This window comes from Azolla caroliniana, unplaced genomic scaffold (genome assembly GCF_043228905.1).
Source record: "Azolla caroliniana isolate FFs.n. ecotype wild unplaced genomic scaffold, voAzoCaro1.0.p SCAF_4, whole genome shotgun sequence".
NCBI lineage: Eukaryota > Viridiplantae > Streptophyta > Polypodiopsida > Salviniales > Salviniaceae > Azolla > Azolla caroliniana.
This window is the reverse complement of record NW_028230439.1, coordinates 2,406,135-2,422,757: the sequence shown is the minus strand read 5'-3', so window position 1 is coordinate 2,422,757 and position 16,623 is coordinate 2,406,135. Positions and strand designations below refer to the sequence as shown.

The 16,623-nt window shown below is 40.2% G+C and overlaps 1 protein-coding gene across 2 annotated transcripts; it reads right to left on the bottom strand.

Moving 5' to 3' along the window:
* Positions 1 to 5,210: 5,210 nt before the first annotated feature.
* Positions 5,211 to 8,807, bottom strand: LOC147864763 (non-functional NADPH-dependent codeinone reductase 2-like). 2 transcript variants are annotated; one of them, XM_087318917.1, is made up of 6 exons: positions 8,635 to 8,807; positions 8,232 to 8,407; positions 6,909 to 7,149; positions 5,929 to 6,108; positions 5,401 to 5,661; positions 5,211 to 5,314 (listed from the first exon to the last, which is right to left on the bottom strand). In XM_087318917.1, the coding sequence occupies exons 1-5, from the start codon at positions 8,746 to 8,748 to the stop codon at positions 5,440 to 5,442; spliced, it is 933 nt and encodes a 310-aa protein (XP_087175043.1). In that variant the 5' UTR covers positions 8,749 to 8,807; the 3' UTR covers positions 5,211 to 5,314; positions 5,401 to 5,439. The 2 variants fall into 2 exon arrangements, with proteins under 2 accessions (XP_087175043.1, XP_087175042.1); XM_087318916.1 differs by having other exon boundaries at positions 5,211 to 5,661.
* Positions 8,808 to 16,623: the final 7,816 nt, after the last annotated feature.

Genomic DNA, 16,623 nt, shown 5'->3' with positions numbered 1-16,623 from the left:
ATACCCCCACCCCAGTATAAAGAGCCTAGGTATGTATATCTTAGAGCTAAAACAACATAGGGAGAATAAATTACAAATTGTTAACCATTAACCCTTTTACTATTCATCAACTTGTAACTAGTGCGATTCTTCTGGAACACACCGGGGGAGACGTTGAATGTGGGATACATTTACGCCACTCGGCCTCTCCCTTGAGGAAGCAGAAAAATGCAAAGAACAACCAAACGCCCTCGGACGTTGGGCTTTGAAACAACTCGACGTGACGTGGAGTAGAAACGATTAAGAAAATAAGGGAATATGAGCTACACCGACTAGAAGCTACGGTTGGGGTACCTTTTACATTAGGACCACAGACCACATCCACATCGAAAACTTTTGACCTCCCACTTCTTTTCCAGAGACTTGGATGGAAATGAAACTAGGCCTAGTATAAAGCCATGTTTTTTATAGAACATAATTGTTATTTTACTAGAACTATTTAGATTAAGCTCTATTTTTATTTTATTTTATTTTATTTTTTATTTTTACTTTTGATAAATGGGTAAATATCCCATTTTTGTTGTAAACCAATTGTCTCATCGGCCAATTTTGGCCTTAGAAGAACGTTAATATTTCTTTCTTTCTATATATGTATGTGTATATGGATATGTATATGCATATGGACATGTATATGTATATGGATGTGTATGCCGAGAGAAAGAAAGGAAGATATACATTTATCTTATAATGTCTTTAAAGAGGCCAGAATTGATATACATACATACATTATTGTATGTATGTATATCAATACCAATATAATGTATTGAGTGAATAGCATACAAACTTTTGTTGTAATGTATAACACACATGTAAGAATACATACGCAAACCTATTCACTCAATACATCTCCAGAAGAAGAAGAAGAAGAAGAAGAAGGGCACCATAGCGGCTTACTTGTGCTTTTGATGGGGTAAACAATGGTGCCACAAAGCGAAAACTTCTTCATTTTTTGCATCTTTACAAATGTATGTACTTATATCCATCCATGTGCTCATGCCTAACAAATTCTTAAATACAAGTATACCACGTATCTATCTACAGCTAACACTAAATAACATGGAAGGATAACTTGGATATATTGGTCCTATTTGATATTTCAAAGGTCACAAGAGCAAAATGTCATCTAGAAATTAGTTGTGAAACCAACAATCAACACACAAATATATCACCCACATCAAGTGATCGACAAATACAACATTGATTGAACTTAATCTTGACTTTCGTCTAGAACAAATGCAATGCAGCTAATGCATTCCACATGGCATCAACTTCATCCACCACCAAATCTTTAAAACTTTAGCTCCACACAATTGATTTTAAAAAACTATAATCTAAATACATTGTAGGATTGTCTAAGAGCATCGTGGATTTGTAATCTAAATTTACAACATTGTTATTTGCCAGAGATGTGAAGAAGAAGAACAAGAAGAAGAAGAATGAATACGTTTTGGACATCAACTTGTCCCAACTCCCCCCACCCCCCCCACACACAAAAAAGGAGGGTGGTGGGTCTTGATCTTCATTAAAATTGATGTCTCCTTTTTGCTTGTCTATCTCCCTCTCCATGATAACCCTCGCCATCTATCACACGAAGAATCCATGCATATTATTGCTTCCCTATTGTCTCGACAAGGAGCAACTTGTTGTTTCAAGTCAATGCTTACTACGTCTAGTTTTGGACAGTTCATGCATTTTCTCCCTCTATTATCGGTATCGTCCCTTTGTAGCTTCCATGAGGGGCCTAGTTTAATGAAAAGCTTCTTGACCTCTTGGTTTTGTTTCGATTATAATAAGCTACTCAATCTTCATCTTTTCGTGAGTTATGGTTATATAGACCTCTTTTCACTACAAGTAATTATCTTCTTTTGTTTTTATTTCACCTTCACCTCATTGTATGAAACTTCACAAATTCCACTAAGTAATGAGAGAGTGGCATATCACACAAATGCTTGACACTTTGGTATCTTTGTGAAACTTTAGTGTAGTACTTTGTAAGTTAGTAAAATTACTAAATATATTCCTCAGCTCTTATTTATTCCATCATTGTTTGTGAGGGTCATGTGATGGATACAAATAACTAGACAAAAGCTCAATTACTTAGAGGGACAAATTCATATCCTTGGAATCTCTCTCTCTCTCTCTCTCACCCTTTAAGAAACACTCAAATTGTGAATCTACTTTTTTGAAGAGTAGTGTGATAACTAACATGTTTACCTCCACATTACCTTGCATTCCTTCTGTCATCTCGGGCAGTTGAAAAAAGTTAATGTCAATGCACCAAAACTTGGGTATAGTAAATTTAGACCATATTTTAATGTAATAATACAAACTATTCGTTCATGGGCGAATGTATATCATTTACAAATTGAGATATCGCAAGAAACAATATGGCAACAATTACACTTTTGGTACATGGATGAACACAGTTCACATACAATATATTATATGTATCCATTCCCCAATACTAGATGCCATGTGAATCCAAGTCGATGTTAAATGTAGGTCTTGGCGTGCCCAATATTACATGCATATTCCAACTTGTTATATTTTATACAAGCCATACCCAAAATATGTCTAGCTTGGTATTACCGTACACATACTCCCCTCCCCAAGAGCCTAGTTAATACTAAATGCCACGATCACCAACATGGCCTAGCCAACCCAGTATTCGAAGTGTTGGTTCCCCACATTGCAATCGCTCCTCGTTACCCAACAAGCCATATCTGAAATTAATCTAAAATATCATACAGATACATCTAGGTCCATATCATAGCCTACCTTATTGACATGGAAGATACATTTACAGAATCACTTCCCAATGCAATGTTTAGAGTGTATTTAGATAATGGGCGGCCACGTTGTCATGATGTGGTGCGCTTAGTGTGGGAAAAACCGATGGACAAGGGCTGCAGTGCGAATGTGCAATGTGCGTGCACGAAAGGGCAATTGTTTGTGCACATGCACAAATAAAATGGTGCAAAAGAAATGGAAAATGAAGGGTGCACATGAGGCACAGAAAATCGTGACGGTGGGAAAAGTAAGAGAGAGGAGAAATGAAAAGTAGGAGAGAGCAGGAGACACCATGTATTTATAAATATAGAGTTAACCATTATTTAAGAGAGGGTTATAGTTAAGTGGTTAGAGCCATTAATCTTGAGCTAGAGGTGCACAATTTGAATCAAATTTGATGGTTCAGCATAATTTTAGGAGACTTACTCCTTTTCTTGCATTAAATACAAAGGTGCCCCCCCCCCCCCTTTTTTCCTATAAAAGGAGGTCGAGGGGGCTCATTTTAGGGGAGGACTTTTTTCGGAGGAGGAGACTATCGCCATTTTCGTTTGACAGCTCTTCATCTTCATCTTCGTCGTTGTGGGGAGAAACTCTTACTTTAACTTTTTTCATACCCTTTAATCCCCTCTTTGTCATGGTGCTCATCTTCTTCGTGTTGGTGGTGGTGTTTGCGTGCCCGTGTGCTCGTCGTGCTTGTCTTCTTCATGTTTGTGCTCGGTGTTTCAATTTACTCTCGTCTCAAAGGGCATTCACTATTTGTGTTTTGTTGAGCTTGTGACTAACTAGAAGTTGCCACTTTGTAACCCCCCCCCTTCTTCCTAACTTCTTTCTTGTAATCCAATCCTATTTTATAAAGGGCACTCTTGTGTTGGAATGGAACACACCTTTATTTTTTTCTTTCTTTAGCCAATATCATTCGTGTTTTCTTTCTTTATTCTCGTCCCCTTGTACGTTCAGCCGTCTAGTGACGAGGGCGCGTTTCGGGCATGCCCATGCACCTCTCCTCCTCATAAAGGCTCACGAGCATTTGTGTGTGTGTTTTGTGTCTTCTTTGTATGTTCGACCGCCTTCTGACGAGGGAGCATTTCGTATATGCCCATGCACCTCCTTTCCACATAAAGGTGTATGAGCATTCGTTTGTGTTTTTTTTTTCGTGTTTGCAATCTCGTTCACTCGTGTACCCATCTGTTCACTCGTTCGGTGAACTCAAAAGCCCGACGAGTCGTTGTCAACGAAAGCCACGCCCACAAAAGGGGCAACGAACCCTTGCATGGCAAGTAGTCTTAATCGATTAGCAAAACTCCATCCTTCTCCATCCCTTCTTGCTCCCTAGACTGGGACCCCTATGGTCCCGCTCGAGTAACACGCGCACGAAACTTCGTGACAACGTTTTGACTTCCAAATCAGAAAAGATCTGACGGTAAATTGTATAAGAATATTGCCTAGGGATAGGTGAGGCACAATTCCCAATATTACATGCTTGCCTAAATTAGTTGGCCATCTAAACCAACTACATATATTACAAGTATTAAAACATTAATCTAACCGATATTTCTAATAATTCAAAGTCATGCCAATTACTTCATTAAATAGCTAACATTAAATTTGTATTACATATTTGGTAAGAAAAGAAAATTTTACAAAACAAGAAGAATCCAATTCCAAAATATGTAGATGACCCACCCTTACCCAAGGAAAGATGAGTCATGCAAGGTTAGTGCTATGGCTGACAGTTTAACAGATATAGGTTGTTTGTAGGGTTTATAATTGTTGGGGTTTCTGGGAACAATATCAGTCACCAGTACCACACTTTGCTTTCTCGTAAAAATATTAATGCTATACAATACATAAATATACCACTTTCATTAATATATCATTCCACACACAAATGTGAAAAAACTTTGCACAACTACAAAATATAACTATGATTAAAGCTTTGTGAATATTTATTGATCACGAGATATAATTGAATAAGCCTATTAAGAGCACGATTAAAATTTAAAACCTTCATTGAACTTTTACTGAATTTGATATAAATAGAGCCCCCATCCTGCCCACTTCATTCAACCATATAAAAGAGGGAGATGAAATGTATTTGGACAAAGCTTTGGAGATCTGCATTCACGAGATCAATAGAACCCCTTTCAAACAATTGTAAAAAGAAAATTACAAGGTGCAGTTGAATAGCAGAAAACCCTCTTGTGCTCATTTGAGTGTCTGGATATGACGCGTACATGCATGTGCCACTAAACACCAAACATGTATTAAAGAGATGTAAAATTCTCCCATGAGGAAAAGGGAAAACGATATGCCCACAAATATTATTATGTCACCTAAATGCACATAAGACTGGACCTTAGCTCAAGCATGAACACTAAGAAGAAATAAATGCATGATCTCAACTGGATTGATACTTGTGTGACATTAACATTCCAAATATACTATTTATGTATGGTAGAAATTGTTACAGCCATCTAGGCCTGACCTCGAAGGGATATTCATTAATTATTTGACATTTAGGTGAAGACATACCAATCATTTAGATTATGAATTATTGCCTAAAGTTAAGACTAAAGATTTCTATTGCATCATTCCAATTACAAAGGATTATCAAATAGCATATTCTTCATCCCAAAGTCCAACATTGTAAGTACTCCCATCTTCCAAAAATATACCCGGTGCATTATGTTTTTGGTCTATTGTTGCAATTTTCTTGTGATCTTCACTAGTTAGTTCCCAATCAAAAATCTGGGAGTTTTCAAGAATCCTTGCCTCATTATAGCTTTTTGGAAGAACGCTAGATCCTTGCTCAATTACCCATCTTAGTGCCACCTAAAACCACCCAAACAAATAGAAAAAGACAACAGGTTAAAAAAGCCTAGGTTATAACATTTGCAACAAGAGGGGAATGGAAATTTTATACTCGGAAAGAACACTAATTGTCGTATATTTACAACAATACCTTTTCTTTCCAAAATTTGGAAAGGACTGTTCAAAAATGACTTAACTACACTCAATCTTCAAAACACTACCAAAATACCCCTATGCTTTTCAAAAACAATTACTCAAGATCCCCAAAGATGGGGAATCTCTACAAACCTGCGCAGGGCTTTTCCCATGTTTTATGGATATCTCGTTGATGGTGGGGTGTTCAAGCACATCAAAAGAACCCCACTTTTGTTTTGGAGCTCCAAGTGGGGCCCAAGCACTAACATGAATATTGGCTTCCTTGCAAATCTTTCTTAGAAAATTTTGTTGGAATATTGGGCTCATCCGTACCTAAATATATATGTTGAGATCAGACAAGAAAGAATTCTTAAAGACATTAAAAAACAAATACATCTTCTAAGCAAAATGAAATGAACAATCTGGTTCACCTCCACAGACAATACACATAGAACAAATACATCTTTTAAGCAAAATGAAACGATTGATCCGTTATATGCGCATGCACGTGCGCAGACATACACATAGAAACACTATAGCTACCATCATTATATAAAGACATAAAGTACAACCTAGTGTACACATAGGAGAAACCCATATCTTGCCAAAATAGAAAATGGCATTTATTACACATACGCATAAATAGATAAACGTACATACTATATATGCATGTGTCTTAGTGTATATGCATTCATAAATAGTGTATGCATATGATTGTGTCTCTATAACATTTGCATATGCACAAATGCACGTGTCTTTATGACATATGTGTATATGCATAGGTGTGTATGTCTATGAATGTTTGCATGCACGTGTATGTGAATATGGTGTACACATGTGTAGATGTGTAGATGTGTATGTGTCTATACGTACCTGCATGCATGTGTTTGCACACAATGTGGTGTCTGTATATGCATGCATGCTTGCAGTTTTCCTTTTTAGTGTACATACATAGACCGAAACAATTCACAACTTGCTATGAAATGTAAATAGGGCATGCCATGACTGCCTGCATATGTATATGTCTATGAATGTGTGACCCTCTATGCATGTAGGTCTTTGTGCATGCATGTACATGCATGTGTCCTTAAGGCCATGCATCTATGCATGTGTTTATGTATCCCTAAACCCACTTGATTCACTGCAGGCACAATATTAGCTATCTGAAGCAGGTCCAGGATTTTCTTGGAGGAGAAATTGCTGACGCCAATAGCTTTGGTCAACCCTAACTGTACACATTCCTCCATAGCTGTCCATGTCTTAGGGATGTCCAAAGGTTGTACCTGCTCTACCTTAGGCGACATTATAACCCCTGTAGAGAACTTCAGAGGCCAGTGTATGAGGTACAAATCCAAGTACTCAAGCTTCAAAGCACTGTTCAATAAGATAATGTCTGTTACGAAGTATATTACAATGCATCCATCACTTGGCAGTCATAGGAGAAAATGCGTAAAAGATTCCTGATAACTGAAAACCTGAGATGCACTTCAAACAATGTTCGAGATCTCCATTTCAATAGAATCCAGAATAAATGGAAAAGAAGCTTTATTTTCATGAAAAACCATTTCACGCAGAATTGAGAATTCAATACTAGAACAAACATGATAAATAACCATTTTACTCTGAATCAAGAGTTCAATACTAGAACAAACATGATCGGTAACCATTTTACACTGGATTGTGAGTTCAATACTAGAACAAACGTGATAAGCATTACCTCAGACATGCTTCAAAGGAACTGACAACATGAAAATGTCAATGAATTTGCATCAGAACAAGGAAACAAGATTGCAATTCCTTACAAAATATTCCACATGCACACGGTAAACATATTTGAAAGGATTGATAATAGATAGCCCTACATCCATAAGGATAAGCATTGAATTATGTACTTAAGGTACTTACATGAAATCCAGAAAGCAGAAACGAAAGACCAAACATCTAAAGCCACTAAATTGTATGCTTAAAACTTCACATTATTTGCATCAAATCCAGACACTAAGCAAGGATTAAAGTTTGTGGTTAGTTGGCCTTATTACTAGATGAAACCAACAAGAAGATTTTGCTCAAAGATACTTGATGAAATCCAGAAACCAGAAACAAAACAACAACATCTAAATTCATTAAATTGTATTTTTAAAAGTTCGCATTATTTCCATCAAATTTAGGCACTAGGCAAGGACATGAAAATGCATTCAAATTTATGGTTAGTTGGTATTATTACTAGCTGAAACAAACAAGAAAACGAAAAACATATGAAAGGAAAGCAAAAACATGAGGAAAATTTAAATTGTGTGCTTAACATTGGTTCTTAGATGAAATCTAGAAATAAAAGAATCGAGAGTTTTTCTCCACATTCAAAAATCTGTACTCAACCATGAAATCAAGCTCAAAACCACCATAAGCAGCAATGGATAAAGCAAGCACTCCTCTTAAACCACCATAAAAGAAAGTACCTCAAACTCCTCTTGATGGCGGAAAGCACATCATCCACCTCAGAGCACCATACTTTGGATGTAACAAACATTTCCTCACGCCGAATGAGACCCGAATCAAATGCCTCGGACAGGGCTTCGCCGATCGCTGTCTCACTTCTGTAAAGGCTTGCAGTGTCGATATGACGATAGCCCATCTACTCAAGAAAGAAGATTTAGAGAAAGGGAGAATGGAGTGACATATGTACGCAATAATAAAAAAATCCACCACACACATAGGGTTAGGGTTATGATTTGGAGTTTGGGTGTGGGGTTTAGAACTACGATTTACTGTTCATAGTTTTAAATCAAGCTTTAGGGTTTGGGGCTTCAAGTTTTGGAATTTTCGGGTTTTTGGTATTAAGGTTTCGTCTGTATGCATCACCTGGATGGCAGCGGTGACGGAAGACTTGATAATGTCATGGTTAGCAGCACCTGCAGTTCCAAAGCCAAGCAATGGCATTGAAGCTCCATTGTTCAGTTGTGTTGTTGTTGCCATGGCCCTCGCCTCTTCTTCTTCTTCTTCTGCTTCTGCTTCTTCTGTGTCTTTCTCGTATATTTGTGTGGCTCTGGAAGAGATACATAATATGCAACTACATTTATAGCAGTCATCTGATGTGTGTAGAAAAAAAAACACAATAGTGCAAAATGGGCACCACTTTTGTGGGCAGTTTAGAATGGGCACCACATATGGGGGTAGTTTAGAATGGGCACCATCTGTGGGCAGTTTAGAATGGGTACCACATTTGAGGGAAGTTTAGAATGGGCACCATTTGGGGCCAGTTTAGAATGGGTACCACATTTGGGGGAAGTTTAGAATGGGCACCATTTGGGGCCAGTTCAGAATGGGGACCACATTTGGGGGAAGTTTAGAATGGGCACCACTTGGGGCCAATTTAGAATGGGCTTTTGTTAGATAGAGAGGCAGTGGCCAAATTGCAGTTTAACTATGTACATCTGATAATCTTTAAGGTCACAACTCAACTACATATCCCACTTCTTTGAGCCCCAAATGAAACAAGAATTAAATTGAGGGCCCGATCTCACCTTCCCATGTTGGCCATCATCATAATTGAGGAGGTGTGAGGGATTACAATGCTTTCTACTAAGTGATTCACGTCCATAATAATAAGGAGAACACTTTTGTGTGGTGAGACAACCAAGTGTTGAGCTCATGACACATTGCCCTCCTATGAGTTACACCCTTCTTCTCGATGAAATATTAAACAATAAATATCCACGGTTGTGACAGTAGATGAATCCGATATTGCAACTTCCTATTAGCACTTACGAGTTGTTATATGGTTCTATGTAATCCATGTGATCCCTATATTATCCCTCTTTCTCTAAAACAAGCAATGACAAGACTGCAAAATGGAATGCAAAGCCTTCTTGGTCCATACTAGCATAAGACGCTTTGTACAACTCCCAAGGCATACATGAAATGGCCAATTTGGCGAATTCAACTACATGAACTTATCCTTCAACTTGTTAATCATCCATTCAATTAGTTTGTCATTTGTTATATTCACTCCCAATTGATACCAACTACATATACTTCTCGCCCATCTAGACATTTGAAGTCCCTAAGATGTGACTTCTTCTAATTGAAATGCAATTTGTATGCCAAGGAAAATAGTCTTGTATGCGCATTCCCTTCTCAAGATTCTCATGTGAGGCTTGTAGAAACATGAAATAAGCATCTACCAATTGTCCCTACGCGGAACGTGTAGACCCACAATATAATCATTAGTTGCAAGCCTCAATAAGGCAATCACCAACTAGGGATGAATAACTATAACAAACAACAATGGACCAAGTGAGCCCACTTGACTAGAACATCTCACGAAGGAAATATCTAATGTAACGATAATTCGTCACGATACAATATATTGCCCTAATGAAAATATAAGGCGACACATGATCCAAAACCCACTATATACATAGATCATAAGCTTTCTTAAAATCTAACTCATTCTTGACCAACCCCTTCATTTGGGATCTCCATAGACGGAGGATGATGTTGGTATTCAAACATAAAGTGGCCCCATTCACCACATCCAAACCAATGACTTGTAAATGTCTCCCACTTCACAAGAAGATATGTATATACATAAATATATATATGACAAGCATGGTATGAATCATACGTACCATGCTTGCATTCGCATTCGTGAATGGTTCAATCATTCACGTAAGAAAAACACCCTCAAAGAATGATAAATACCATACTTTTGGATTAACTATTTTTTATGAGGTAAATAAGCCTAAAAAAAGGAAAAAAAACACAAGAATGTTTGAATAACATTCGCATTCGTTTTCCAACGGAAAACGAATGTTATGCTAGACGAACACGAATTTTACGTACTATGATCACAAGCGAGGGTAAATGGCCCTAATCTTTGCAAGCACGCGTATTAAGGAACTATTCTCATTTTGTATTTCTAAAGAAAAAAGGCAATAAAAGCATTAAATGTCGAAATTAGGTGCCTCTTTTTCTATAAAAGGAAGAGAAGAGGGCTTATTTCGGGTCACGCATTTTGTGTTTCAAGAGTGCACCATTAGGGTTTTATGAAATTTTCTTAATCAACTTCTTCTCCACTCCACTTCCTTCCACTTACTTGGGGTTTTAGGGGTCTCTTGTGGACATTAAGAAAATGTTTTATCTATCTATGTGAAAAAGACATAAAAGCAATTTTTGTGTTCTAATTGGATGCAAGATATAAAAAATTGGTTTGGAAGATGGGATGCAATACACTTGCTTTGTGATGCATATCTGTAAATGAGACATTTTTGCGAAGCTAATGTATCACGACATAGGAAAAATGTGGAGGCTCATGCTTCACAATTATACTACCTATTTTGCACGTAGTCACAAAACCATATTCTTTATTAAATAAGGAAATTGTACACTATTACATGTTAGAGCCCATCTCATTGTGTGCCATTTGAACCGTTGCCTCCATATGACTTAGTAATGTGATTGTTCCCATGGTTTTGACTCCCCGTAGAATTTCAAGAGGATTTGCCCTCTCTTGCCCTTTTTGTCCTTATATTTTCTCCCTTTTTTATTTTGAATGATTAACATTAGGACCCCATTTGATCGGAGGTCCATCCTCATTCATTAAATCTAGTCACTTTTCTTCAACAACTTTGGCTTTTTGTTCCAAAATAACTACACCCTTCCCTTTTCCTACATCCAAATGTTCCATTATAATATGTATTATGGGCCACAAAAACTATTATTTACATTCAACCTCAGCCCATATTGGGCAATCTTGTTTCAAATCTATTGAAACTCGGCCAATGGTCTCTAAAGGAAAATTTAAACCAAATTGTAGTTGAAGAAGACGGAATACAAGACAACAATCTATTGTGTTGTTCCTCAGTTCAAAATATAACCTTACAAAATGCTCTTAGACCTTTGTAAACATCTTCCACATTGTTTCTACCCACCATAGCATTTTACCATTAACAAGCCCAATTTATCATAAGGACTTCTGCCAATAAAAATGTGAATTAAAACTCACTCATGGAACATGGAAAACACCTTCAAGATGTCCTTGCACAACATCATTGACATCATATCTTTATTGTTGGGTAGAACAACTTGCAGTGCTTCGTTTGCAACTACATGGATTTTTCCCATAACTATGGGTTCTTCATATCCTCCCCTCCTCGCTTTCCTTCATAATCAGTGCATATGATTGTTTTGCCATCATTTTATATCAACCTATTGGATGTTAGTAGTTCAACTATCTTTTGTTTGTTACTCCTAGGGCCGGACAACAACCTAACACAGGGTGTTCACTTAAGACACTTCACCAAAGGGTGGTACAGCAGAATGACTTACGGCACAACGCTTAATTAGACATTAATCGATTACTTAGCAACACATCATTAACACGCGTAAGATATAACAATGAGTACAGAACGGTAATCAATGCTGAAAGATTAAAGCAATAAGTTCTATTAATTATCCGCTCCTAATCACATTGTCACCGGGCCTTTATATAGGTCTCTGGTGCGAAATACAAAACAGTGCCAACCGGCACCTTTACGGGATCGTTCCGGATCCGGATCGGCATACCGATTCCGGTCCGTCTGTCCACATCTTCTCATATATTACTATATATTTTAAGATTACTAATTACAATAGTTCCCGAATAAACTATTCCTTTTCACACTCTGATTTGGACCTCCTTAAGCCTTCTTGCCAGCCGGTAACACATGGCACGCCCGTGGGACAGTACCTTGTACGTCAAACCCATTATCCGGCCCTTTTATGCTTCGTCCAAAATGTCCAGAATGCTTTGCTCCAAAATGTCCAATGGCTCGTCGGGAATCTGTTGTGGTTGCTGTTGTTGTGTCTGTTGTTCTGTTTGTGGCTGTGGTTACTCCGTTTGTGCCTTCTCTGTTTGGGGCGGTTCCGTTTGTCGCTCTGGCACCGACGTTTCCTTCGTTGGTTCCTCCGTCGGAGTTGTTTGTGGCTGACTAACCCTGGCCTGGTCCCCGTCTGGTCCTTGCACCGGCAACGGTTCCTCATCACTAAGGTTGACCGTTGCCGCCTTTCTCGCTTTTTCTTCCCACAGCCAGGACCACTCATAGCTCTCGAACTGGATTTGAGCCTCCAACCGATCGTCGTCCAGTTGAGCTACGAGTTGCCAGACCTGCACCAATTGTTCATCCGCCAGGGCTGTGAAATCTTCGACCAGCTCATCCCTTATGGCGGTGAAGTCCTCTGAGGTCAGCGTATAACAGTCGTCACCCTCCTTTCGTCGGTTTGCTACGTCCGCCCTGAGCAATTGGAGTTCCGTCGTATTCTGCGCCCATTTCGCCCACCAACGCACAGAGCTGTCGTCAATCAAGCTTTTGGTCTTAGTGAGCCATGACCGGAGGATGCACTGGATCCGTTCGACTCCCATCAGTGATTTATTTTCTGCGGCTTGTCGCTCCTCTTTCAATTGCTTGATGATTCGGACCGTGTCCGCCTCCTGCTCCCTATAATGCGACAATTGATTTTGATAGGTTGTTTGCAACCTTTGTAATACCATTGTCGCTCTTTCCTTGTCTTCATGGTTCTATTTGTGGAGCGCCATCCAGTCATTCGCCGCTTCCTCTAATAGCTTGGAACTCTCAGCTCGTTCTTCGGCGAGTGCCGTTGTGGCCCTATCAACTTCTTGCCGGAGCTCGGCCATCCGTTCCTGCTGTTGCTTATACTCCGTCTCCAGCTGCTTGTAGTCCCGATGCAGATGATCAAAATCATCGGTCTTCTGTTTCAACCTTTGGTTGATCTGCCGGCGCGCACGGTCCTCCCGGTCCTTTTGTTGACGGAGCTCTTCCTTTAGCCTCTCGATTTCCGTCTTCGCCATCCATCGCAGCTTGTCTTTTTCCTACAACAATTTCTCTTTTTCCTCCTTCAGCCGGTCGTAAGCATGATGTCCTTTACGCAGGTTTTCCTCTGCTTGGCAGAGGTTCTCAGCAGTCTTTTTTAATTCTTCTTCGGCCGCCTTCTTCAAGTCGCGTTCGCGGCTCCGTAATGCTTCTTGTGTGGCAAGCTCATCTCGTAATTCCGCAAGCTCTTGGGCTTGTGCCACAGCTTTCTCCGGGACAGTTTGTGTCTCCGGGGTCTTATTCCTCTATACATTAATCGGAGTCACCGGTGCTTGGATCTGCATCGCGGTTAGGCCCATTTTGGCCATGTCTTCGGTAATCCGATCCAAGTCTTGTTCGAGGCACCGGATCCTTGACCGGGTCGTCTCCAGTTCATCGGTTGTGACGAGCAACCGTTCCGTTTGCGCTTTTTCCTCCGCCTCTATGCATCTGACTACTTCGGCAATTTGTTCTCCTATCCACCGCAGCCATTGGCTGCCGGTGCATTGTTGTTGCGCTTGCACAGAGAGTTGGCTGATGGGTTCACTCGTCGGTGGTTGGTCCCGCCTTACTGCGTCAAGCTGCGCTTCTGGTTCTGCCAGCTTACCACTTTGTCGTTCCGGCTCTGAGTGTGTTTCGGCTAGCCGCCCCTTGTCTGCTTGTTCTTGGCTGGTTGGGAAGGTTGGTCTTTGTATATCCGGCTCTTGAGTTACGGGGCTTGTCGGTGTTGCCTGTTGTGTCGGGACTTCTGTGACCGGTTCCATCCGAACCGGTTCCGGTGCCTCCCTTGGCGTTGTCGTGAAGATCCGTCACTACGCGCGGATCGTGAGGCGGAACCGCCGGGGTTCTGGACCAGAAGGATTTAGAGTCGATACAAGCTTTGGCGAGAAAGTATTTAAGATAGATTGGGAAAGAGAGAAGATGAGATTACACGATTGATTTCAAAACGAATTTCTTCCTCTTAATTTTCATAAAAAAAACCATGTTTTTCTCCTCCCCCTTCCCTCTTTTATAGATGCTCTCATGCATATGATGCATGTGAGGGTACAAGACATGCATAAATTGCATGTTTGCCATTTGGCGCTTAAGTATTACATGTGGTGCATGCTAACCATGTCACTCATTTTAGCACTCATGGATGAGAATTTACATGTAAAAGTATAATGATAGAAATATAATTTCAACTAAATACTATGGCTTAATGGCAAGCCATTTGACTCCTAACTTGGAGGTGCAAGGTTCGAATCTGGTGCCGGATGCCGACGCCGGATGCCGCCGTCGAATACCGGTCGGATGCCGTCGGATCACCGGCTCCATCGTCGGTCCGGTTTTGGTTGGCCAAAACCCTTTTCGAGTAGCTAGCCACCTCCACTCTAAGTTCAAGTTACCTTGAACTCTCTATGCTCCACACATAGACACAAAGATAATATCTTTTGCTCCACCTTATATATGATGAGAGTCGTATTTGTCGTGCCTATGTGGGATATCTCACAAATTTCTCTTTTCTTTTCACAAACTTTATACCCTCATATCTTGACATTTAGTTGTCCATTTCTCGTGTAATAAAGTGCATTCGAAACCTCCATCATTTTGTACTTAGATATTAAAAATGTTATCTTCACAATTATTGTATTACATGATTCATACTCGATTTTGTACGTTTTATGGGATTTTCACACTATTGCCGAAAATCTTCACGTCCTCCGGTACGTGCCAAGAAGAGAAGAAGTGAGATTTCGGCTACGATGATCAATTAGATTCCTCCATGTCTTCATTTTCATCCGGCGTATTATGTTCATCGTCGAGGTAATCGAGGTCAGGATCCTTGTCTTGTCTTTTCTTGAAAAGCTTTACTCTTTTTCCCACAATGGGTACGGCCAACCTTGATCCGTCTAGTTCCGCAAGGTGGTATGTGGCATTATCGTTGGCACTTGTCACCACATACGGCCCGAACCATCTTCTTGCGAACTTCCTTGTTGTACTATGTTGATTGTCAAGGGTGCTGTCGTAGACCAAAACCCAATCCCCTTCTTCAATCTTCTTGGAACGAAGTCGATGCGTGTTGTCGAACCGAACTTTGTTCTTTACTCGGGCTGCCTTCATCATCTTTCGCGCTTTTTCTAAATCTTCAGGTCTTCTTTCAAGTTGCCTTATCCGCGCCGCTAATAACTCTTCTCGGCTCATCTCGTTCTCCCACGGTATCGCTACCCATGAGGCGATCGTCCTTTCGATGGGCATAATCGGCTTTTGTCCATACATAAGCTCCGTCGGCATATACCCTGTCACCGAGCTATGTGTCGTTCTATCGGCCCACAAGGCATAGGGTAATAGTCGTGGCCAATTCCCGACTCGACCGTTGCATGCCCGTACGATGGCTTTAACGATAGGTCCATGCCCTCGCTCGATCTTCCCATTTGCTTCCGGATTGTAGGCAGTCGTGAGGGAGAGCTTCACGCCTAGTCTTTCGAAGAGCTCCGTCGCTTCGTGCGCGTCCAACTCCCCTCGGTCGGCCACTATCTTCCCTACACATCCATATCGGCAAACAACATCTTCAAGTAAAAATTTACAAACGGCTGAAGTCGTCTTATTTGTCAAGGCTCGTCCTTCCACTTGATTTGTCAAGTCTTCCCTTGCGAGCGCTAAGTACTTCATTTGTCCCACTCCCATTGGCATCGAGACCAGATCCACCATCCATTTGAAGTGAATGGTGAGTGGGTATGTCGGCTTTAACTCATCACGATGACGTATATTTGAATATACTTGGCAAGTTTCGCATGTGGACACGAAATGGAGTACATCTTTGTACATGCTTGGCCACCAGTACTTCTCCTTCAACTTTTCGAACGTCGCCCATGTTCCTCTATGACCTACTCAAGCACTCTCGTGGAATTCGGTCATCAGCGTCTCTTGCTCTTCTTTCTTTACCACCACTCGACGTGGTATTCCTGTCCTTCTTTTTGGATGTCGCCAAAGGAATCCTCCCTTCAAGAAGTATCGATAA

Coding starts and splice junctions, on each gene's coding strand:
- LOC147864763 (XM_087318916.1), bottom strand. CDS start 8,748: ATGGCAACAACAACACAACTGAACAATGGAGCTTCAATGCCATTGCTT. Junction 8,408..8,634: donor CCGTCACCGCTGCCATCCAG/GTGATGCATACA, acceptor TTTCTTGAGTAG/ATGGGCTATCGTCATATCGA. Junction 7,150..8,231: donor GCCATCAAGAGGAGTTTGAG/GTACTTTCTTTT, acceptor CTTATTGAACAG/TGCTTTGAAGCTTGAGTACT.